The sequence below is a fragment of the Solanum stenotomum genome, chromosome 12 (assembly GCF_019186545.1).
Source record: "Solanum stenotomum isolate F172 chromosome 12, ASM1918654v1, whole genome shotgun sequence".
NCBI classification, from domain to species: Eukaryota; Viridiplantae; Streptophyta; class Magnoliopsida; order Solanales; family Solanaceae; genus Solanum; species Solanum stenotomum.
In genome coordinates, this window is record NC_064293.1 from 17992633 (window position 1) to 18015999 (window position 23367).

At 32.8% G+C, this 23367-nt stretch overlaps 3 protein-coding genes across 3 annotated transcripts; 2 read left to right on the forward strand and 1 right to left on the reverse strand.

Moving 5' to 3' along the window:
* The first annotated feature begins 9886 nt into the window (after nt 1-9886).
* Nucleotides 9887-15863, forward strand: LOC125848543 (caffeoylshikimate esterase-like). The gene is made up of 9 exons (XM_049528425.1): nt 9887-10024; nt 10102-10292; nt 11391-11420; nt 12359-12485; nt 12567-12713; nt 14262-14392; nt 14484-14621; nt 14904-15002; nt 15467-15863. The coding sequence occupies exons 1-9, from the start codon at nt 9979-9981 to the stop codon at nt 15677-15679; spliced, it is 1122 nt and encodes a 373-aa protein (XP_049384382.1). The 5' UTR covers nt 9887-9978; the 3' UTR covers nt 15680-15863.
* Nucleotides 15864-18214: 2351 nt separating this feature from the next.
* LOC125848552 (protein ABA DEFICIENT 4, chloroplastic-like) lies at nt 18215-20899 on the forward strand. Its single transcript, XM_049528433.1, has 6 exons — nt 18215-18358; nt 19426-19651; nt 19924-20024; nt 20260-20388; nt 20459-20547; nt 20671-20899. The coding sequence occupies exons 1-6, from the start codon at nt 18323-18325 to the stop codon at nt 20819-20821; spliced, it is 732 nt and encodes a 243-aa protein (XP_049384390.1). The 5' UTR covers nt 18215-18322; the 3' UTR covers nt 20822-20899.
* On the reverse strand, nt 20669-22479 carry LOC125848544 (uncharacterized). The gene is made up of 4 exons (XM_049528427.1): nt 22194-22479; nt 21828-22101; nt 21298-21497; nt 20669-21234 (listed from the first exon to the last, which is right to left on the reverse strand). Exons 1-4 carry the CDS (start codon nt 22448-22450, stop codon nt 20937-20939), a joined length of 1029 nt encoding a protein of 342 aa, XP_049384384.1. The 5' UTR covers nt 22451-22479; the 3' UTR covers nt 20669-20936.
* Between the last annotated feature and the right edge of the window lie 888 nt (nt 22480-23367).

The window sequence follows — 23367 nt, forward strand, 5'->3', positions numbered from 1 at the left end:
CCCCCCCCCCCCCCAACTCTTTCTTCTTTCTTGATTTTCACCATTTTCAACCTACACTAGCTTCTTCTTTTTTCTCGAATTTACAGCCTTCAATAGTTATTTTCTTCTTCAACATTCATCAAAAAAAAAAAAAATAGCATACTTACTTTTTCTTCTTCGAACCGTCTCTCTCCCACAAATCTACCCCTTGGAGAATAATATTTTTTGAAAATTATTTTTTTCTTTAACAACTCAAATGAAAAATGAAGGTTATGTAAGAAAGTTGATAGACCCACATTTTTTGCATCACAACTAATAGGATTCAAAATTGGTTACTTAAAATTCAATAAAGTTTACATTTAATAATATAAACTAGTGAACTTTTTCGCGCTTCGCGCGGTTATAAAGAGTGATAAAAAATTGAAAATTTTATTAAATATAATATTGATGTAAGAGAAAAATGTTTGATTAGTACTTAGTATACTTCCAATAAAGTTATTAATTTTTTTACTATTTTGAACAAAAAAATTGCAATAAGAAATTCACATAAGATGCAAAATAAAGATAAATCATATCAATAAAAATGCAACATCATTCTTAATTCCTTACTCATTAATAAATAGAAGGGAAAATATGAAATCAGTACACATATCTTTCGAGTTCTTGTGGACGTCCACTCCCACAAGCCGATCACCATTCTTCATCTTATTCTTCAAATCAAATTAAAATATGAATATAATAAGCACCGAAAATATAACAACCTAAAAACCTAATGTGATCTTCTATAAAATTTTACAATGATTTTATTTACAGGGCTACAATATGAAACACCAAATAATATGATGAATATGACAATTAATTATTTTATAGGTCATAATAATAAAAAATTGTGTGGAGTAATTAATGAAAATAAAGACAAATTAAGTTTTACATTTAACTATTCTAAAAATGTCTTTTTAATTTCTTTGCAATGCACATTTAATATAATTAACAGAGTTAAATATTTTTTAAATTCTTTTATATAGCATATAAATAAAATTAAAAAAAAATCTAAAAAAAAATTGTATTTCTTGACCAAAGAAAAATATCACCCTCACTTTTTCTCTTCCTAACTATTTTGTGGTGATATAACTATTTAGCACAAGTCAATAAGTTACTAAAGATTTTAAAAGAAATATGTATATATCAAAATAATTTACAATCCTTCTAAAAATCCAATATCCACTTAATATATTTTAGCAAGAGGAATATGACATATTAATAAAGTAAAAAGTTTAAAATTTATCTAATTAAGACTACCCGTCAATAAAAAAATCCAAATCTTAACACAATTTTAAATATAAAGATCCTTATACTTGTTAAGTTTAAAATTATTAAGTACAAATTTAGTCAAGACTTCTTGTTAATTTGTTGATAAATTCATCTTAACTATTCTATTATAATGTAACAAAATAAGCTTATCCGTGCTAAAAATTATTTGAACGTATAGTTATTAGTTAACACATTTTCATTTGGAAGTAAGTTTTAAACATATAATTAACACTTTTTCATTTTTAAATAAATTTTGAACCTGCAAGTAAAACATAGTAGTTCGAATTCAACAATCAATATATTTTGAACAATATAATTAAAAAAATTAATATTATTTTCCAAAAAATTAAACCAAACCTCTAATATGTATGAATAATGAAACTAATAAATCAATCAATTACAATATATTGAGATAATTTTCCATTTGACATCTCTTTATTATCCAATAATCTTTTATTATTATTATTTTGGGTGTTAGATGAAAATAGAGAAAATACTCAAATGACAAGATGCTTCTGTACGAACCTTTTTCATGTCTGCTCCTTTATACATGTCTCGACAATCACCAATATCACACCATGCCATGATAACTTACAAAAACAATTACAATTTCTCATAAAAAAAATAATATTAAATATTCTCTAATAATGTAACAACAATAACATATTTAATGTAATTTCACAAGTGAAATATGAAAAAAAATAGAGAGACAGAAAAGATGTGTCCTGAAATCCTTAGCTTGATAAAGCCTGCCGAATTCATTGAAAAACAAAAGAGAGGAAGGAAACATATGAACAATGCATTTGTATTTAATTTAATATAAATATCCATATTATGAACCTCTTTACAACAACCAAACAATTTCATAAAAATGTAAATCTCAATTTGCTAGAACAATTATTTGACAGTATGAAAGATGCCTCAATGTTTATTGTTATATACAATATAATCTATCATATTTTTGTTGATTATATAATTTAAATGAAATGAAAAAAAAATAAAAATTCACAATAGTATAAACATAAAAATAGTAAGGAAGTTAAGATTATCTTATGACTCTCCAAAGTATTATTTTCTAATAGAAATATTGAAAAGCTAGAAAAGAAAATTGTGAAAAAAATCATGGTTGGATTTGAATTGGGGCTCCTTTTGCTACCGCCTATCGTATTTAAAAGAATATTATAATGACGTTTAATTAATCTTAATAAATAACATTAATGAAGAATATGAAAGGATAATCAGTTTATACACAAATAGAATAAAGAGATGAATTTAATGAAATTGAAGATGGAATATAAGAAAATGATATAAATCACTATAATAAAAAAAAAGTTTATACTATTATTTTCTTGAAAGAACGTGAAAGAAAGAAAAGAATGATAAGGGTTTTTTTAAAAAAAAATAGATAAAGAAATATAGAGGGTTTAAAAAAATAGATAAAAATATATATTGTAATTAATTTTTTATTTTCCTTAAATGGTGATTCTCTTTATATACTCACAATATTTTCAATCATTATGTTAATAATAAAATTTGTAAATGATTTCATAGTTTCATCCCATAAATACGTAATTATTCTAAATGAAATTTATAATTTTTAATATTATAGAGAATGTCAAAAGTTTCAGATTAGGATATTAGAATATTTTTTTCCAGAAATGGGAACTTTCTTCCGTTTCCAACTATACAATTAATAATTAGAATATTAAATGTGATTATAGAATGTTGAATTAATCTTTCTCTTTCCTTAATTATAGTAAAATTGTAGCTAAACGTTTATTGTAATCTTTCTCTTTCCTTACTTATAATAAAATTGTAATTAAACCTTTACAATTCATAAATGGTGATTTTCTTTCTATTCTTGCAATGCAATTAATGTTTAATATATTGAATGCATTATTAAACCATATTATATTTAGTGTGATGAAAAATTAAAAAAAAATTGAGAAAATAAATAAATAGGAATCTTGGCTTCTAAGAGGTGCCACATCAGCGGTTTCTCATTCAACTTTATATATATATATATATATAGATTAGGTCTTGGGTTTTGTGATTAGTGAAGGACGGGTGAGGTGAGGGATGAAGATGAAGGAAAAATTTTAATATGGGAGAAGAAAGGTATAAGGAGTGCTTCAATGGGGGAAGAAGACATTTGGGGAAGATAGCAAAATAAAGAGAGAACAAAAAAATTAAATATTTTTTAAAAAAAATAATAAGTAAACCCACAAATTTCATTTACTTCTAAACAAGAAATTTCACTTTTTTTTAACTTTAACTTATAATTTTTTTAAAAAAATTATTAGTTATATATTGGCCAATAAAAAAAATGTCATGTGTATGATTTTACCTTTTAGTTTTTTTATTTTTATTATTTCACGCGCTTTGAGGAGTGTGAACACTCACTTTGCCACGTCAGCTCTTAGGGTGATATTTAATCAGTTTGGAATTGTTAAAAGGAATATTTAAACGTATGTATAGTTGAAGTACTAAAGTAAGTTTTGCTGTCAAGTTTAAAGGAATTTTTATGTATTTTCAATTTGAAGAACACCTTGTTGACCAACATTAATAAATCATATCAATATGATAGGATATGTGAACAAAATTAACAAAATAAGTTGAATGTTGATAACACTAAGTCATGATAATTCAGTAGAATTCACGAGTTATCCAATAAGATAGCTTGATTAAAAATAATATGTGCTGACATCCAATTTTGGCCCTCTACAATATAAATTAATCAATCGAGTCTCTTCAATCCCAAACGATTTGAAATAATTAGTTTTTATAAAATTCAAAAAAAATATTTTAAAGTAATTTTAGTGTTTTTTATAATTTTAGTCTATGATTAGTACTCTGTTTGTTTTTCTCGTATAGATGTTGATTCTTTAGTCCCTCATGAATTGTTAATGGTCCAGTTTTATTGTGTATCGATTTTGTTTTAGTTCTCTTAAAAAGCATGTGATTAGATTGCATCATTTTGGGATTTGATCAAGTTTGGTTTTGTCTGCTTCTCCGATTAAATGTGCCTAGCTATTACTTGTTGTTTGTCATGTTTAAAATTTCAAAGAGTTATTTTCTTTTCATTCTTGTTTTGATTAGTAGTGTCTTTTATTTCATATGCTTTTGGATGAAAAAATAATGTTGCATTGGTTTAAGGAGACTGAAGCTTTGTTGTTTGCTGACTCATCATATCTGTCGTGTATTAATGCCCTAACCCAAGAACGCCTGATCCGAGAACGCCTGACCAGAAAATGCTTGCCAGAGAATGCCTGACTTGAGGATGCCTGACCTGAGCATGCCTGACCCGAGCATGCCTGACCCGAGAATGCCTGATCCGAGGATGCCTGACCCGAGAACGCCTGACCCCAGAACGCCTGACTCGAGGGTGCCTGACCCGAGGATGCCTGACCCCAGCATGCTTGACCCCGAGAATGCCTGACCCGATAATGCCTGACCCGAGAATGCCTGACCCGAGGATGCCTGACCCGAGAACGCCTGACCTGAGAACGCCTGACTCGAGGGTGCCTGACCCGAGGATGCCTGACCTGAGCATGCTTGACCCCGAGAATGACTGACCCGAGAATGCCTGACCTGCGAATGCCTGACCCGCGAACACCTGACCCAAGAATGCCTGACCCGAAGACACCTGACCTGAGAACGCCTGACCCAAGGATGACTGGCCTGAGCATGCCTGACCCGAGAACGTCTGACCCGAGGATGCCTGACCTGATGAGGGGGACCTACTCTTCGGGTCAGGTGTTCTCGGGGAGCAGGCGTCATCGAGAAGTATCTGAAAAAACTCAAACTTGAAAAATTCAAATTTTATTAATATAATTTGATTAACATAAATAATTTGATCTGATATTTGCAAAATTTATTGGCCAGTCCCCTAGGTGAATACTCACAAACTTTACCAAATTGGCCATGTCCCCTAGGTATGATCATAATGTTTCTCTTTTTATGATTCTGAAACAAGTAAAACACATTCCACAACAATGGCCGTTACACCCATGACAAATGGCCTAAGACTTTAGTTTCGAAAAATAAATTTAACTTTTTTAAGAAAAATCGATTTACAAAGAGTTGCCTCTTAGTTTTTTAAAACATTTTACTTTTCAAAAGATTAACAGAAGGTGTTAGAAACTTGAAGTGTCCGCTAACGTGCGGTTGACCTGCAACTTGACTAAATATTTTGACTTTTGACCAAATTTGAAAATTAATAAAATAAAGAAAAACCATTTTATGTACTTAAAAAGGAAATAAACTTAAAATAATTCTTAGAAAAATTATTACATTGACAAACAACATAAATAAATATGTAATAAATAAAGCATAAATATTCAATTTAAACATAAAAAGGAAGAAACGACTCTTTTGGGAATTTAATTAAATTAAACCAAATTAAAAACAAAGGTTAGAGTTAAAAAAAAATCAAATATACAATAATAGATAAATTTCAAAATTATCAAAAATACCCAAAAAAAAATGGGCCTATTGGGCCCAAAATCAAAAGTATATATGCCTGGGCTGGTTTTGGTCCTAACTGCTGCTATGGATTAATATTGGCTTTTAGCCAAAACCTGCCCTATTTTCTAATAAAAACCTGCTGCAATAAAATTTTGGGCTTTTGGCCCATTTCTGCTGCTGAAATACTGTGTATACACCAAGTGTATATTACTGTATATGAGATGTATTTAGCCCTTTTTCCCTGTATATCAGACTGTATATCATGTGTTGTAGCCTAATTCATCTTTCAAACACCTGTATTCTCGCATCTGCCCTTTATTTCGGTACTTTGGACCTGTATATCACTGTATACTGAATGTATACAGTCCATTTTTGGACTTTTCGAGACTTGTATCAGCTTCCTTTTCACCCTCAGACAAGATGAGGCTGACTCGATACCCTTGCAGGGAGATGATGAACAGAGTCTGACTGTGCATTACATGGAAGTAAGGATTAATACACGACATAGATGATGAGTCAACAAATAATAAAGCTTCAACTCCTTAAACCAATGCAAAATTATTCTTTCATATAGAAGCATATGAAATAAACAAACTCCTTGAAAAGAGAACTAAAAACAAAATCGATACTGATCAAAACAAGAATGAAAAAAAAATAACTCCTTGAAATCATAGAAGAAGACAAAACCAAACTTGATCAAATCCAAAAATGATGCAATCTAATCACATGCTTTCTAAGAAAACTAAAACAAAATCGATACACGATAAAACTGGACCATTAAAAATTCATGAGGGACTAAAGAATCAACATGCTATATGAGAAGAACAAACAGAGTACTAATCATAGACCAAGGATTCAAGCTTAGGACGACAATGAAAAAAAAATATAACCAAGAGCTCTTAAAACACAAATGATTAATATCAAAGTAAATTGATTCTTCTTTCCACTTGTTTACACATAGACAAAGGTAGCACGAAAAGAAAACCTGACATACATAGACAAAGGTAGCACGAAAAGGAAACCTGACATCAAGGTTGTAGATCAAGTTAAAAGACAAATTTTATCAAGTCGAGAACAAGATATCATGAGTTAAAAGCCGAAATAGACATGGATAGCATTCAAGTTGTGCGAGAACAGAAATCAACCCTATGAGACTAAGCTAACGTATATGAGAATCAAAAACGAAAGAGAAGACAACCGAGACTAGGAATAAACAATGAAGAAACAAAATGTGCAACCAGTGCACTCAAAATCACCACCAAACGAGCAAAACCAGACATAGATTTATCTAGCTTTATAGATACGAAATCTATACAATACCAAAGGAGCTTCATTCTCATGCTTACAGCCCATAAATTTACAAGAAAACGACACTAAGTAAACAGTAAACGAGGAACCAAATACATTTAGCAGTAGAACGAACCTTTACCAAAATATAACAACCATATTGGAACGGAATACCAGAGGAGGCAAAATTACCTTTCTGAGTTACCGGAGACGACTCTACCACCACCACGTGAAAGGAAACTCGATGAAAGATTCAGGCAAAAGGAGAGCAGAGAGCTTAAGACGAGAACTCCAGATTCGAAATAGAGAATCGAAATTCTTCTTTATAAACCCCTATATGACTGTATTCTTTTGCTTCTCTAACGTATTTTCTCCCCTTTTCAACAGTGAACGAACAAAAGCATTTATAGTGGGAGAACGGAATCGATTTGAATTCGAAATTCGAATTCCAAGATTGACAGCCAAGAATTCAAACGGTCCAATTTCAAGAGAATAAGGAGCGAGTGGTGAGATTTCGACACCTAGCCATTGTCACAACGGTTTTGTACGCGCGATTGATGGGCTGAATCGCGAAGAAGAAGACGAGTACGGATGTATTGTCTTTTGCACGCGAGGAAGAAGAATGGGGTGGGTCGTTTTTTTTGTACTGGGTCGGGTTAATTGACTCTTATTGGAATGGGTCTTTGGGTTCTGGGTGTTGCTGGAAATAATTGGGTATTGGATTGCTGGCTTTGGCCCAAAAATGGGTTTAAGGTGAGGTAGAAAAGAGGTTAGATTGGAAATTGAGAATTCGGCTCAATTGATTGCAATTATAGTCAATAAACTTAAAAATATAACCAAATTGAACTAATTACTTAAATTCGGCTAAATCTTAAATAAAATTAATTAATGAGGTTCTTAAACTTAACGAAATGAAATAATTAATTTAATGAAAAACTAGATAATTTAAAATTATAACCATAATTTAAACTAAAGTAAATTAATAAAATAATTAACTAAAAAATGTAAAATCTTTTGAGATGATTTTCAAATATTGATAAAATATACTAATTATATAAAAACATATTTATCATTTAAAATATTATAAAAATGACTAAAATTACTTTAAATATCTTGAATTTTATATAAACTAACTATTTCGTATAAGCTAACCAATTTGTGAAATTAAAAAAACTCTTACGTAAGTTACGTCAATTTTTCCAGGCAGAAAATAAAGTCTTTTCCATTCTTACTAATTATTGAATTGATGTCTCAATGTGATGCAACTCTTTTCATTTTAGATGGGAAAAAAAAATCTCATTCAATTTTGAAATAAATTACTCCATTATTCTTGTTCAATGAGCACCCCAAGTTTTGGGATCCTTTACCTGTTGAATATGTTTTAAAACATAAAAAAATAAAAAGGGAAGTTGAAAATTCATTAATCGTGAAAATATAATAATTAAATTAAGAGAAATGAGTATTTCAAAAATGAACTGACGATGTAATTTTGTTGTCCATTGTCAATAATCTCTATATTTAATTGTTTGAAAATAGAGGTAAGATTAGTATATATGGTGGTGATGTATGTCTAATAGTGTAGTTTATCCTTGAAAATATTCGATTCAATCTTTTTCCAAATCTTATATTTCGATTCTCGAAACATTGAATAATTTAATAATATTAATGTTATAACAAAAATAACTTTTAGTTGTAATAAAATACATATTAATAAAGAGTGCTAAAATATTTATCGGCATTTTAGTAATTGTTATTGGATCCAATGTCACTATAAACTTTAAAGACATTTACAAAAAGTATTAGTTGTCACTAAAGAAACATATTCAATTTTAATTAAACTATTATCGTTAATTAATTATTATTAAAGATTATTTTTGAGGACCATCGACAGAAAATTAGAAACTTGTCATGAAAACTTAGGCGAACTTTTGTATGCCTTTGACTTAAAAGGTTAAAGGGAAGTTGAATAATTGATTATTTTACTTGTTTTTTTTCTTTGATTTGAGAGATTTTATGGACATATTATACGATTCTTTGAACATTTAAAATTAAAATTGATAGTTTCGTGCAAGTAATCTGAAAATAGACAATGATGGTTCAATCTAATAAAAAATAAAAGAGATCATTTGTTGGTGATTGAGGCACAATTGTGAAGTAATACACAAATTTTTATTACCGCATTAACAAGTCATTAATAAAGTGAAAGCTTGTTGGTGATTGAGGCACAATTGTGAAGTAATACACAAATTTTTATTACCTCATTAACAAGTCATTAATAAAGTGAAAGCGAAAGCTCATAAAAAATGGCAAAAAATATAAATAAGAAATAAAATTATATCAAAACAAGTTTCAAGCCTACTGAACACACTAAGTCATTCGGGTAAACTTTGATCAATCATTAGTCAAAAGTCAAAGCCCCTTTTAACAACAAGTCAACGCGTTTTCTTATTTAAAAATTTGAACTATTTTTTTCATCATCAATGACAATAAGTGAGAAATATTTTTTATTAAAGCATAATAGAATATTTCATATTCGTTCCATTTTTCATTTGTTCTTATTATATCCAACAATTACATCTACAATAATAACAAAAATATATCCCGTGAAATCAATACAAATGGAAAAGAATTTATATATTTACGAGAGAAAGAAACAAATACCAAATTCAAACCTCAACATTAGTGTTCTTATTCCGTTTATAGTTGAGGTCGATATTCATTTGTCAACTTCTGATTAAATTAATAGTATATGACAGCAGTCACGTGGACTCATCAAATTAGAAGAAAATTAGATTACTCTTCTAAAGAATCCAAATTATTTTATCAAAAAATATCTGCTGGACAGAGTAAAAGTAAACAAAAAGGAAACGAATACAATTAAAGAAAATCCCAATAAAATAATAATTTTTTTTCTTGAAATCCTATTATAATGCCATGGCTTTGAAGCCTGATAAGTTTTTTAGGAGGCATTCATTTGATGGTATGCCCAAATTTTTTCCTTTTTTCTTGAATTTCCTTCATTGGGTATTCTCAAGATTTGATTTTTATTTATTGTAGAATTGAAAACAAGGAAACCCAATTGTGTAAAGAGTGAGAAAGCAGAAATGGGGAAGTCAGTGAAGTTTGAAGGTATAAGTGAGGAATTGCAGAAGATAATAGATGCTAATATGGACAAAGTGGGAGCAAGACGTCATGCTAGGGATGCTTTTAAGGATATTCAGTTGTCAATTGATCATTGTCTCTTTAAGGTACTGCTTAGTTGATTGAAGAATTAACCTAAATATTCATCCGCCTCACTGATTAAGCTAATAATAGATGTGTATAATCTATGTATACCGGCTAGAAAAGTAAACAGTAAATTTGTCTGAGTATTTGTGTAGACATCCCTATTTGATGGTTTTAGTAGAAAAAGATTCATTGTCAGCTTTAAAGATTGGATTTTGATTGCTTCTGACTTGATAAACTGGATATAAGAGAATTCATTTGGTCACACTGCTAGTTTGGGATTGATTGAGGCATGTATATTTTACTTGTCAAAATGATGTTTGGGATTGAGATTTAGTTAATTGATTGATTAGTTGACTGAACAGATTGTCTTGTGTTGATGAAAGTAGAAAGTGTATCTTACTTGGGACTAAGAGATTGATTATTGTCAACTTCAAAGGGATTGACATAGTTGTGTGGAACCTAAAATCTTGCTCTATAGACTGCAATCCTGCTTAAATTTCCACCCTTTTCATGATAGGATTGTATAACATGCATATTACACCAAGATTATATGAAGCAACTACAGATAGATCATCTCGAAGAGAGGGGATTTAAGTTGTTCACTATTCATTCAACGCATAAGTTCATGTTTGACCTTTAGATTCAAGGGCATAACAAGACCGACCGTTCCCTATTTCTGTCATTAGTTGATTAAAACAGCAGTAATACATTTTACTGATTGAAAAAGCAGCAGTACTACAGTTTTTTCCTAATCAAAGGGCAGAAAAATCAAAGTTTTACTAGCTCAAAAAGACCTTTAAGAAAATCCTTAACCCAGTTTACTATCCAATGAAAATCAAGTGGTTTCTGTTCTCTTTTCTTCTTTCAATTCTTAAAATAATGAAAGGACACTTGTGGTTGATGTATTCTGAGGAATGGTATCATTTGTGTGATAAAAAAATTGTTTAAGTATGTGCAATCGAGTTATGACAGTTGAGACTTTATAAACACTTCTTCAACTTTCTAAGTTTTCAGCGACTGCAGATAGTGCTAATGAGGAACTGAATCCTTTTAGAAAGTGTCACGTTTCTTACTTGTTCTTAATCTGATTTAATGATTCTTTATTTGCTTTCACACAGATGCCACATGCTAGATTGAAGATGAAGGAGGTAAACCTTTTCTCTTACATCCTCATTTTCCAGTCTTGAAAATTCAAGTTATTCTGGAAGCATCCTATTTCTTTTCTAAAACAAAATGATCTCTTGTGTAATTACTTCTGCATGTACTTTTTCTTTTCATCTTTTCTCTTTTGAATTCTTGATGAAGCTAATATGACATCTCATAGTTACTTCAATGCCTTTTCTAGTGCAGCAAGATTTTTTTTGTGTGCAACAATATCTTTAACACTTATAACTTACAACAACAACATACCCAATGTGATCTTACAAGTGGGGTATGGGGTAGTGGTGTGTATGCAGCCTTACCCTGCCTTGAGGCTCAAGTAAAGCAATACAAAAATCAAGTATGTAAAGCAATTAATACCTATAACTTATCTTAAGAAAATTGGACCTTGCCATGAAAGAATCTTATAAAATTGTGAATTAGAATATGACAAGATACAGTCCTCTTTTTTTCTCTAATAGTCAAGAAGGTTTTATTTTCTTAAGATTATGGGGGATCATGCAGTATGAAATTAATTTCAGGACATCAAATGAAACTTGATTTCCAATCATTTAAATGTAGTTATTCTGCCATGTGAATGAAATATGTATCACTGTACAAATTTAAAGGGGAAAGAAGAGAGTAACTGTGGAAAGATCTGTTTGGTTAAAGAGTTCTAATTTTTGTGAAACAAATTGAATGAAGGTGGTAGTTATCTCAACTTTTTCAATATGGAATGAAGGGGATAGTTTGAGAAAGATGACTTAATTCACTTGAACTATGCACTATGAGTGGATATTGTCTTCCTTTTCCTAGTAGTGCCAAGCAAATGAGAAGAGTCTAAATATATGGTAATTTATAGCATCTAATATTAGCATTTTGGTATAATATTCATGATTTGTTATGTGTTTTACTTTACATAGTTCTGTGAAATTTGGTGGCGCAGTCATATGAGGTTAATTCTCGAGGACTAGAGATCTTCTCTAAAAGTTGGCTTCCAGAGACAATCCCCCCCAAAGCCATGGTATACTTCTGTCATGGTTATGGTGATACATGCACATTTTTTGTTGAAGGTTTGTGGTTGGCAAACACGTATTAAGTCTCAGACTAGTATTTCTTGGGAGATTGTTCCTGAAACTTGTCTTTCTTCTTAGGCATTGCAAGAAAACTAGCATCTTCCGGTTATGGAGTATTTGCCATGGATTATCCTGGATTTGGTCTTTCAGAAGGTCTTCATGGCTATATACCAAGTTTTGACAAGTTAGTTGATGATGTTATTGAGCATTACTCAAAGGCGAAAGGTACAAGTTGCCCCAGTGAACTTATTTATCATCTTTTTCATCTCATGGATTCTTTTGATATGTCCGAGACTCTGGTAAAATGTAGAAGCCAGAATTAATTAGTTAAGGAAAAGATATACCAACTAAAGAATAACAAAATCTGATGAATGCAAAAGCTAAGATTCGAACGCATGAAAAGACAAAAGACAATATTTAAATCAAACATTCAGTAGGAAGAGACTATCCTACTGAGCTAAGCAATGGATGAGCTTAAAGTGTCTTGCTAATGGAGTAAGCATTCATCTGTTTGATTGAACTTCTGGCACTTTCTTTCTAAAAAAAATGTTGTGTTCAGCTTATTATGGTCATAAATGAATAGTCAATTTTGTCAAGAAGAAAGATTGAGAGAGTGAACTATTTAAAAAATGCATGTTGTGATTTTGTTCCTTGTAGAATGAAAAAAGGCCTCAAAGTTTGACAGTGTATGTAACTGTGGGACAAACTAAAAGATCATATCCTATTACTGTTCCAAATCAAATTTGAACTCACAAATTCATTATTTATTCATAACTTGGAGTATAACTCATGGTGCTAAGTTACCTCATCCTTCTTCATTTTTGTCAAGTAATGTTGATGACTAGGGCATTAAATGATGAACAGCAGATCCCCCGTGTGTTCCTTCCACATTCTGAAATGTTTTAGGGTATGAAGAAGTCTGTCATGTACACCAATTAAACACCCTCCCTTGTTATTCTATATTTCTGCTCCTACTTTGACATTAGGTATGTAATTAATGAGTAAATTTGAAAATATACTTTGAAATAAGAGGGCCCAAATTGGACAGAGGCGAAGCCACGGTCACAGAAGGGGTTCAACTGAATCCCCTTCGCCAAAAAATTGTACTATATATGCAGCTATATAAAAAGTCTTCTTTATGTGCATATATATAAATTGTTGAATCCCCTAGACACAAGAGAGCATTTCTTTAGATCTCCTTAAGGAAAGCAAGAATTATATTGAGAAAACCTAGAGAGGAGTTTAAGTGAACACTACGGGAACAGAGGGAGAACTTTTTTGGCAGTTGAATGAAACCAAATTAGTGTCAGTCATTCGAGTTGATCTTCTAAGTATTAGCAGGGGCTTTGAACATTGGGCATGCTGACATTGTTGGAACATGGTCATTATTGGTCAAGTCCCATTATGATGTGACATCTCCTAAGGCAATCGGATAGTGAAATAGAATAGATTCACCTTTCATACCAGAGAAGTTAGATTTTTAGGTATGCCATATGCAGGGTGTTGCTCATTTCTGGAGATGGGGGAATTATAACACAGATGTCGTCCTACATTGGACAAAAACATAAAAATTTAGGCTGTATTAACCAAGTTCTTAAATCTGATGTCTCCATGAATGTATTATACCTAATACAACTCTCTCCAGGTAAATGACATCTCATATACGTCTGGGCAAGAGGTCCCAAAATCAAGTAGTGGAAAATAACCTAATTACATCTTATTCTTCTTGACACACTACTGAAAAAGCAATTGACAGTTAAATGCTGGCTGCAGAAAATCCAGAGATATGCAACCTACCAAGCTTCCTATTTGGGCAATCAATGGGTGGAGCAGTAGCTCTGAAGGTGCACATGAAGCAACCTGATGCATGGAACGGCGCTGTTCTTCTCGCACCGATGTGCAAAGTAAGTTTCTGGAGACTATTCTCAATTTTAATTGATGTTATCGTCTTAATTAGATCCATAGTTTTGAGTGATGAATGGTATTGTTGTACAGATTGCAGATGACATGGTACCACCATGGTTAGTTACACAAATTCTAGTGGGCATAGCAAAATTTCTTCCAAAGCAAAAGCTAGTTCCGCAGCAGGATCTAGCCGAGTTAGCATTCAGAGATGTGAAGAAGAGAGAGCAGGTATGTGGTCTTTCTATTCTGTAACAGCTCTTAGACATATGTCAATTTTAGGACGGGAAGAGTATATGATATTAGAGGTTAGTAGTACAAGAGTCTTTTAGAATTTTATAGTCGCCATTAGCTCTCTCACTCACCTGAAAAAAGGTTTTTGCATAAGGGGGCTTTCAATATGAAATGCTTGATTTATTGAACATAATAATTACAATCACCGGCTTCAACATGTTATTATCTTGTGGGATTTCATGTTATAATGTACTCTCTAATGTTTTCTTCTGCATGCAGGCTGCTTATAATGTCATTGCTTACAAACACAAACCCCGTCTACAAACTGCAGTGGAGTTACTGAATACCACCCAAGAATTAGAGAAACAACTAGATAAGGTGTCATGTATTTTCATTTTCTGTTTATCGTAGTATAGATTATCGTCATTTTCTGTTTATTAGTGATTGGACCTTGTGTCTTTGCATGCCAGTAAGTCTATGATTGGAAACTTGAAACTCTATTATCATCGCTGCATATCTTTGTTGGTGTTGCTAACTGTTTCTGGTGATTATACCTGCCACTTGTTTCGACTTTGTAATTCATTCAAGATGTTCATCTTTTTCTGCTCTTGTAGTCCAGAAAGAGTTTAAGCTCATTTAGCTTGACAAATATTGTAGAAAAGTGTCCATAACTATGACTCTCCATCAGAATTCCTTCTGAAAACGAGAGGTGGACAGGAATTGGGGGGGTAAAATGAGAATGATGGCAACCTTTTCTTAGGCTAGATTTCAAATGTACCTTATTATTTGATGATGATAGACAAGATATCTAAACAATAACTAATAGTTTTACGATTTTGTAGGTCCATCTGCCATTGCTAATATTGCATGGAGAGAATGATAGAGTGACTGATCCATCCATCAGCAAAGCATTGTACGAGAAGGCAAGCAGTTCGGACAAGAAACTGATCCTTTATAAGGATGCTTATCATTCTTTGCTCGAGGGTGAGCCGGATGAGATGATAGTTCAAGTTCTTGGTGACATAATTTCTTGGTTGGATGAGCATACTTCCTAGTAATTACTTTCCAATTTTTATTTTTTTCATTTTTGTTCTGCCCATTTTTCCATGGATTGGCAAGGCAAGGGATAGGGCTGAAGTAAGAAACTAAGATTTAGCCTGATGTCCTTCCTGCCCCTTTATTTTTTTCAACTTATTATTTTGTATATGAATGTTCTATATGAAATAAAAAGCAATGCGTCTATCTCTGTTGTTTGAAATATTGTGCTTCAGAAGTGTGTGAAAATCTTGAGTTCAACCAAAAAAAAAAAGAAAAAGTGAATTAGAAGGGCGTGCTTCAGTTGGATTGACACGTGTGATCATGATGAGAATAACGAAGAGACGCCTCAAAAGGTTAACAAATTAAAAAAGGAAAGTGAACTGCCAAAAAATTATTGTGTCCAAATACAAATAGAAGTGTACGTGGTCAAATAAATAATAGTACTAATTATTAAATCAAAAGATTTATGATTAGCAAATATCTAATTTTGCTTTTGACTATAATTAAATGCAAGTGTGCAAAATGAGTTTGAATATTGTGTTTCTAACTAGCAATTGCAATAAATAACAATGATTCACATTCACTTGGGTTTTTATTAAGGGAAAATACTCAAATATGTTAAACGAGAAAAAAAAATTCATTTTTATCATCAGTTAAAATTCGACTGATATATGTCATTGTCATTTGAGAAAAAGGCATGTCCATGCCATTATTTTTTAACTCCGATTTTATAGAATCATTTTTTTTACCTCAACAAGACCCCAAACAACACTTAACACTTTTTAATTGAGGTTTTGGATCAAATGTACTCTTTTTGCTTCTTCTTACTCAAGAACACACCAAGAACATCAAGTAACTTTCAACCTCTTCAATTCTTCACGAAATCACCTCAAATTTCTAGAGTAGCTTTCCTCCGAGTTAGATACCAAATTAAAACTCAATATCTATTGAGCTCGAATTCAACCTAACTCAACAAGACCCATTTGAAAATTTTCAAAGTTTTAAGACTTTAACATCCTTTAACAGTATAATTTTTCCACAACTCCAAATCACTTGAAATTTTGAACACAGTTTCAAAAATCACTAGGGAACAAAAACAACAACAAAAACACGAATCAAGTAGATTTTCAAAATTTTGGGATTGATTTCTGTTTTTTTTTTGGAATGTTTTTTTAAATAGGGTGAGTTTTTTTAACTCCACAAATGATTTTAGAATTTTGATTTTTTTTTTTAAATAAATAATTTTGAGGTGATTTCATGAAGAATTGAAGAAATAGGAATTTTGGAAGTTTTTGATGTTCTACATTTGTTCTTGGTGTTCTTGAGTAAAAAGAAGCAAAAAGAGTACATTTGATTCAAAATCCCAAGTGAAAAGTGTTAAAGGTTGTTTGGGGTTGAGGTAAAAAGTGATTTGCAAAAACAATGTTAAAAAATAATTTCATGGATGAGTCTTTTTCAAACGGCAATGGCATAGACGAGCCAAACTTTAACGGATGACATAAATTAGTCTTTTCTCAAAGTTTGATGACATATTTAATCATTTTCTCTTTTATCAATGACTTAAGAAATTCCAGGCTCCGCTTAGACTATGAATTCATGCAAAATATTTTCCACTTTAAAATTCGAAGGGTTATCAAGTTACTGACTCACGATGCTAATAATGTGATTATGGTCTTCCGAACCTCTAACCACCTATCACGATTGATAATCTAACTACATCATTAAGCGGGAATAAATTTAATCAATTATGGAGCATCAAGCTTTCTTCTAGTTCCTGAATCAAACAAGATAAATTAGGTATATATCTGTCATAAATACAAATCAATCCTAGTTTTCAACAAAGAATGATCTTGCTTCTTGTATTCCCGTCCTATCTCTCAATTCCTCTCTAGAGTTCAAGAAAGGATAATAAATGTATTCTAATGACGATCAAGCATTAAAATAATAAAATAAAAAACACAAGAATAAGTTTTAATGATAATCAATCTTTATCTATAGTTTAAATACTAAACAATCATTGGTAGCTATAATCCTAAAAATATACTCTCTCTGTCCCTAATTACTTGTCCATTTTTGAATTGACACACCTATTAAGAAAATAATAATTGATATAGTGAGTTTTCCATTTTTCCCCTATTAATTATGAAGTGGATGAATTAAAAACTAGTTCTACCATGTTCAAAGTAATTAATTGAGGGTATAATGATTTCTTGATTTGTCAAAATAGACAAGTAATTAGGAACAACTAAAAAGAGAAATGTGGATAAGTAATTAGGGACCGAGGGAGTAAAATTTAGCCACTACTCAGTGTGAATGAAGTAAAAACAAGTCCGACAAGGCACCGATATTATATGTGCATGTGCGCCCGATGAAAAGGTTATAAATAGGTGTAAAGGAGCACCAAGGAGTAAGTGCTTAAACAACTTTCCGTCCAATAGAGGTGTGGTCGGATTTGGCAAATTCTCAACTAACATCTCATCACAAAATGCAATATATTAGTAACATTTAGTGATATAATGACCTCATTTCTTTATTTGCACCAAACTTTTTGTTGCTTCTAAAGCTAAAAATAAATTATACTTTTTGTTGCTTCTAAACAACTACTAGCTCTCCTCCTATTCTTCTTATTATTGTTGCAACTTCATTAATAATAATAAAGTATGTACTTCTCTTCTTCTTCCCAAATTTCACTCAAGGTATGCTCTTTCTTTCTTTCTTTCTTTCTTTCTGCTTCTATGTCTTACTCTCTGTTTCTGTTTCTGTTTCTAGCTCTGATATGTTTTTTGTCTCTTAAAAGCCTCCACAGTCATCCACTGTTTCTTGCTGGGTATTGATATTTGGTTGAGTTGTTTGATCAATTTATAAACTTGACCGAACGCCCTCATGATCCTTTAGGAAGATATTGTTAACCCACAAGTTAGGGGTTATTCCCACTGAAAAATAGTCCGTGGTTATTACCATAGATATTTTGATTGAAGAAAAGAAAAAGTAGTAATCTTTTAATATAGAAAAATTAGGAAGTTTTCACCATTTCAGTGAGAATTTGTTTGCCACCATGCATTTTCATTGGTTCGGTGGGAAAATCAAGTTCTATATCACAAATTTCACAATGATTCGCAGCTAGTAAAAACGTGAAAATAGCCTCTTTTCAAAATACAAGGAGAAGTGTGTATATGTTCCCCCACTCTTTCCCTCTGCTGGCACTAGCAGAAGTCCTTTGTGCACAGGGTAAGCTCTTGGGTTGACATTAATATTGAGCTACAGGCAACCAGAAACGGGAATTTACGCTAACTTCTTCGTTGGAAGAGATGTTGTGGGCAAAGGGCACAAAGCTAGGTCTCCACTCCTTCATGAGGAAGAAGAGCACTTTGTCATCTAAACAAACGTGCACGTGCATGCTATGGTGTGAAATCCAGTATCTTCATCTTCGATTACTTGTCGCAACACATTTCTGCTCTAAGACTTTCCCTCAACATATCTATAAGCAGGGAGTCCGCATTCACTATTAAGCCTACATAGATGTGGAGATATTTGAAGATTGAGGCATGCTAGTGTCTCCAGGCCTAGCAAAATGAAGGTGTTTTAGATCAATGTGAGGTCTAGCACACCTTTCGGAATAGGACTACAAAGAAATAAGGTTTTGCAATGCATTGAACCCGAACAAGTTGGAGGCTACAACGAAATTCAACTGCTTTTTCAGGCATTCATTTTTGTTTACCAATCTAGAATTTCATTTCCTGAATTTAACCATTACTTGTTGCAGATGAACTGCTGGGCACCAGCCTTGGTTTCAAAAGTCCCTCTGAATACCCGGAGAAACCAGACTGCTTCTCTTGCTCTTAGAGAATTGCAGTCTGACCTTTTAAGTCAACGTATTGGTGGATTTGGAATCAAGCTTAGCAGTGGAGGGAGTTCTCTGGAAGGATCAAGAATCATTACTCAACTAAATCTTCAAAGAACTCTTTCGCGAAGAACGGTGTCTGCTTGCTGTAATTACTTACTTACAAACTCCATCCTTTGTAATAAATTATCTCTTGTTTTGAATGTTCATGACAAAGTAGTTTTAAATGTGTGCTTAATTGAGTTATTGCTGCAGTTGAGATTTATTGTCTCATTCATTGCCCTCTTTTTGTTTATTTGGAGAATAAAATTGTTTCAAAAGCTAGTCTTCTGTACAGTTTAGCTTCTGGTTTTGGCAGACTTTTATGCCAACTACTATCATTGGTCAAGCTTTTAGTTAAGTTCCTATGTTCTTTTGTAGGGCTGCCAAGTTCAGAAGTTGCATCTACTGCTTTCACAGTGGGAACAGCAGCAGTTCTTCCGTTTTATACCGTCATGGTTATGGCTCCTAAAGCTGAACTTGTAAGATTTCTAAAGTACTGCCAATCTGAACTTCTTAAGTGATTTTTTTCCAGTGTACTCAAGATCAAACTTTGCACTCAAATCATGAACTCAAAAGGTCTTCTTAAATTAAACACTTACCAGCTTCAGACAAAGAAGAACGGTTGGGGCACAACTTCAGTCCTTATCTTATGTATATGAAAGTCATTGCTTTATTTCAATGAGAAGTTGTAACTGAACATAATTTCAAATGCAGACCAGAAAAGCGATGAAAAGCAGCATACCCTACATTGTGCTTGGACTTCTGTATGCATATCTATTATACCTCTCCTGGACACCAGATACAATTCGGCTGATGTTTGCTAGTAAATACTGGCTTCCAGAGGTCTGTGCTCAACTACATAATAATTTGTCAATACTGCATAATCGGGATCTTAACACTTCCTTTCATTCAGCTGTCTGGTATAGCTAAGATGTTCTCCAATGAAGTGACATTAGCTTCTGCATGGATTCATCTGTTGGCCATAGATCTTTTTGCTGCAAGGTCAATCTCTAGGCATCTTATCTTTGTTGGGCTATGCCCCTTTGTTTTTTTGCTTTTTTTGGGTATAACATGAGGAGGATGCCACTGTTAGACATCTCACTTAGAGTATTTCACTTGAAACAGACAGGTTTATCATGACGGATTGCAGAATGATATCGAAACCCGCCATTCTGTGTCTCTGTGCTTGCTGTTTTGCCCTGTTGGAATTCTTACCCACTGCATCACCAAAGCTCTAACTAGTAGCCCAGAAAAGAAACAGCATAGGACTCATTAACCGATGTTTTAGGCCTTCTTATGTTATCTGTAAATGATCAGCCAGCGTGTGACTTATCAGCTAAGTGTAAAGGTTTTCAGTCAATGAATACATAAGCTGTTTCAATAACTTGTTTCTAAGATGGATGAATGTACAAGATTTCTTCCTTTAGTTCCACTCCAAACTTCTGATTTACTTCATCCTTAACTAAGCCTATGAGCTCAAGCATGTCTTGAGAAGTTGCAGAACCACAATTTATGAAAAAGTTGGCATGCTTGTTTGAGACCATGGCTCCACCAACTCTCAACCCCTTCAACCCACTTTTCTCTATCAATTCTGCAGCAGAAACACCCATAGAAGATGGATTTCGGAAAACTGAACCAGCACTTCTCTGCCCCAAAGGTTGTGTCCTCCATCTTCTGCAAGGAAACCATCTTTATTGTGGTTGAAAATGACAATATGTTTCAAAATAAGAACATCACATTAGAAACAATTACCTAGCCAAGTATTCTTGTTGCATTTCTCGTGCAGTTTTGGAGAAATTTAGCCGGAATGTAACTGCAGTAATGGATGCCAAGTCTTTCATTTCTTGAAATGGTGATAATCTATAGCCAAAATTTAACTCTCTTCTTTTCAGCATCCTTGATTCGCCTTCATTTGTGATGATCTCTATGCTATCAATAGCAGCAGCTGTTTCCTTTCATAATCAATGTCAAAAAGAAAATTAGTAGAAAAAGAAGGATGCACTCTCAGTATCATATTTGAAAATCAATGTAATCTCACAAGCGGGGTTTTGGGAGGGTAGAGTATACGCAGACCTTAGTCCTACCTCGTGGAGCTAGAGAGGTTGTTTCCGAAATACCCTCCCCTCAAGTATATCAAATCAAAATAGTCATAAACTAGGAAATACGGCAATGAGGAAAACATGACAACTAACATGGAAAGCAATACAAAGCATACAGGAAAAAGAACAATAACAACAACACATAAAGAAACTTTTAAGTTTTTTTAAAAAGTGCTAATTTACCTGCCCATTTGCTCCGGCATTCATGTACGCAGCTCCACCAACAGTCCCAGGAACACCAGCAGCAAATTCAAGCCCTGAAAACCCTTCATTTGCAGACACAACTCCAAAGCGATTAAATGGGTATCCACTTCCGACCCGGTATACTCCAGATTCTATCTTCTCCAAGAACTCAATTCGATTGAGAATAACGCAGCCATCAAAACCCATGTCATCAAACAAACAATTCGAGCCTTTACCCAAGATCATAAATCTCATGGATTGCTCATTACAATACCTGCATTGAATAATTAGGGCAGATTTTAAACTACGAGTCAATCAATCGATTATGATTCAATCTGCCAAAGTTGTGGGATAAAGAAATGGAACCTGACAGCCGAAACAAGTTGGGTTGGGTCAAAGACTTGAACGAAGTAATTACAAGGGCCTCCAATTCCCCATGTGGTAAGATCACTGAGTAGCTTCTTCCTGCGAATAAACTGGAACCCAGTTGAGTTTTGAGCTGGTTCTTGCTTGTTGAAGCTGCAGCTACTTCTGCTCTGAACATGACAAGAATGTAACTTTCTTGGTGGTTTTAGAGGGAGTTGATAGTTTGTCATATGTGACGCCATTGGAGAGGGCTTCATTTGGTGCTCATTGCGAATTTTCGGTTTGGGGTTTTGCTCTTTCTGATGGCAGATTAAAGAGAAGAGTTAGGTCGGGTGGGGATGCTATGATATGGCAAACCGGTTTTAAAAATATTATTTAAATGGGATAAGACGCAGGTTATCCAAAATCTCAATGACACATCTAAACCTAATGTATTTTTGTGCTTTTATTATGCTGACATAGAAACTTACGAGACTGCACTGTTATAAGGCGCGTGGAGCACCTGATTTATTACTTTTTCCCTTTATGTTTACCATAACTTTGTGGAGCACCTGACTTATATATTCCTTTATGTCCAGCTCAAGGCAGAAAGACAACAAGTAAAAAGGTACATTTTCTGGTGGTGCTGTCTTTGCAATCAAAGTTTTCGATATGCAATGGCAACAGGGTTTAAGAAATTTCGATTCAGAAATGTGAAATTTTGAGCAATGTAAGACACAGGAACTTGCTCAAATGTGGATTTTACAGTGATTGTGCTGGAGTACATGCTAATGGAAGCTTAGACAAGAGATTATACTCTGATGAAAATTGCTTGAGCCTGATTGAAACTCAATATATATAATGATCAATGTAGCACTAGCCATGGAGTATCTTCATCATATGATTATACAGCACCCATTGTGCACTGTGATCTGAAGCCGGCTAACGTGCTTCTTGATCAGGATCTGACTGCTCATGTTGCAGATTTTGGAATTGCAAAAATGTTTGCACAAGAAGGAAACATTGCTCAAACCAAGACTCTCGGAACTATTGGTTATATTGCTCCAGGTACATATGATAATGGGATGGAATGTATGCGTCCACTTAGTTACGATAGGACCAAGTCCTTAACACGATTACAATAACAGAAAGCAAATAAGTAGTGAAAGTAAAGATGGTACACACAACTTTACGT

Coding starts and splice junctions, on each gene's coding strand:
- LOC125848543 (XM_049528425.1), top strand. CDS start 9,979: ATGGCTTTGAAGCCTGATAAGTTTTTTAGGAGGCATTCATTTGATG. Junction 10,293..11,390: donor TTGATCATTGTCTCTTTAAG/GTACTGCTTAGT, acceptor GCTTTCACACAG/ATGCCACATGCTAGATTGAA. Junction 11,421..12,358: donor CTAGATTGAAGATGAAGGAG/GTAAACCTTTTC, acceptor TTGGTGGCGCAG/TCATATGAGGTTAATTCTCG.
- LOC125848552 (XM_049528433.1), top strand. CDS start 18,323: ATGTACTTCTCTTCTTCTTCCCAAATTTCACTCAAG. Junction 18,359..19,425: donor CTTCCCAAATTTCACTCAAG/GTATGCTCTTTC, acceptor TACTTGTTGCAG/ATGAACTGCTGGGCACCAGC. Junction 20,389..20,458: donor GTAAATACTGGCTTCCAGAG/GTCTGTGCTCAA, acceptor CCTTTCATTCAG/CTGTCTGGTATAGCTAAGAT.
- LOC125848544 (XM_049528427.1), bottom strand. CDS start 22,450: ATGAAGCCCTCTCCAATGGCGTCACATATGACAAACTATCAACTCCCT. Junction 21,498..21,827: donor ATGCCGGAGCAAATGGGCAG/GTAAATTAGCAC, acceptor TGATTATGAAAG/GAAACAGCTGCTGCTATTGA. Junction 21,235..21,297: donor CAACAAGAATACTTGGCTAG/GTAATTGTTTCT, acceptor ACCACAATAAAG/ATGGTTTCCTTGCAGAAGAT.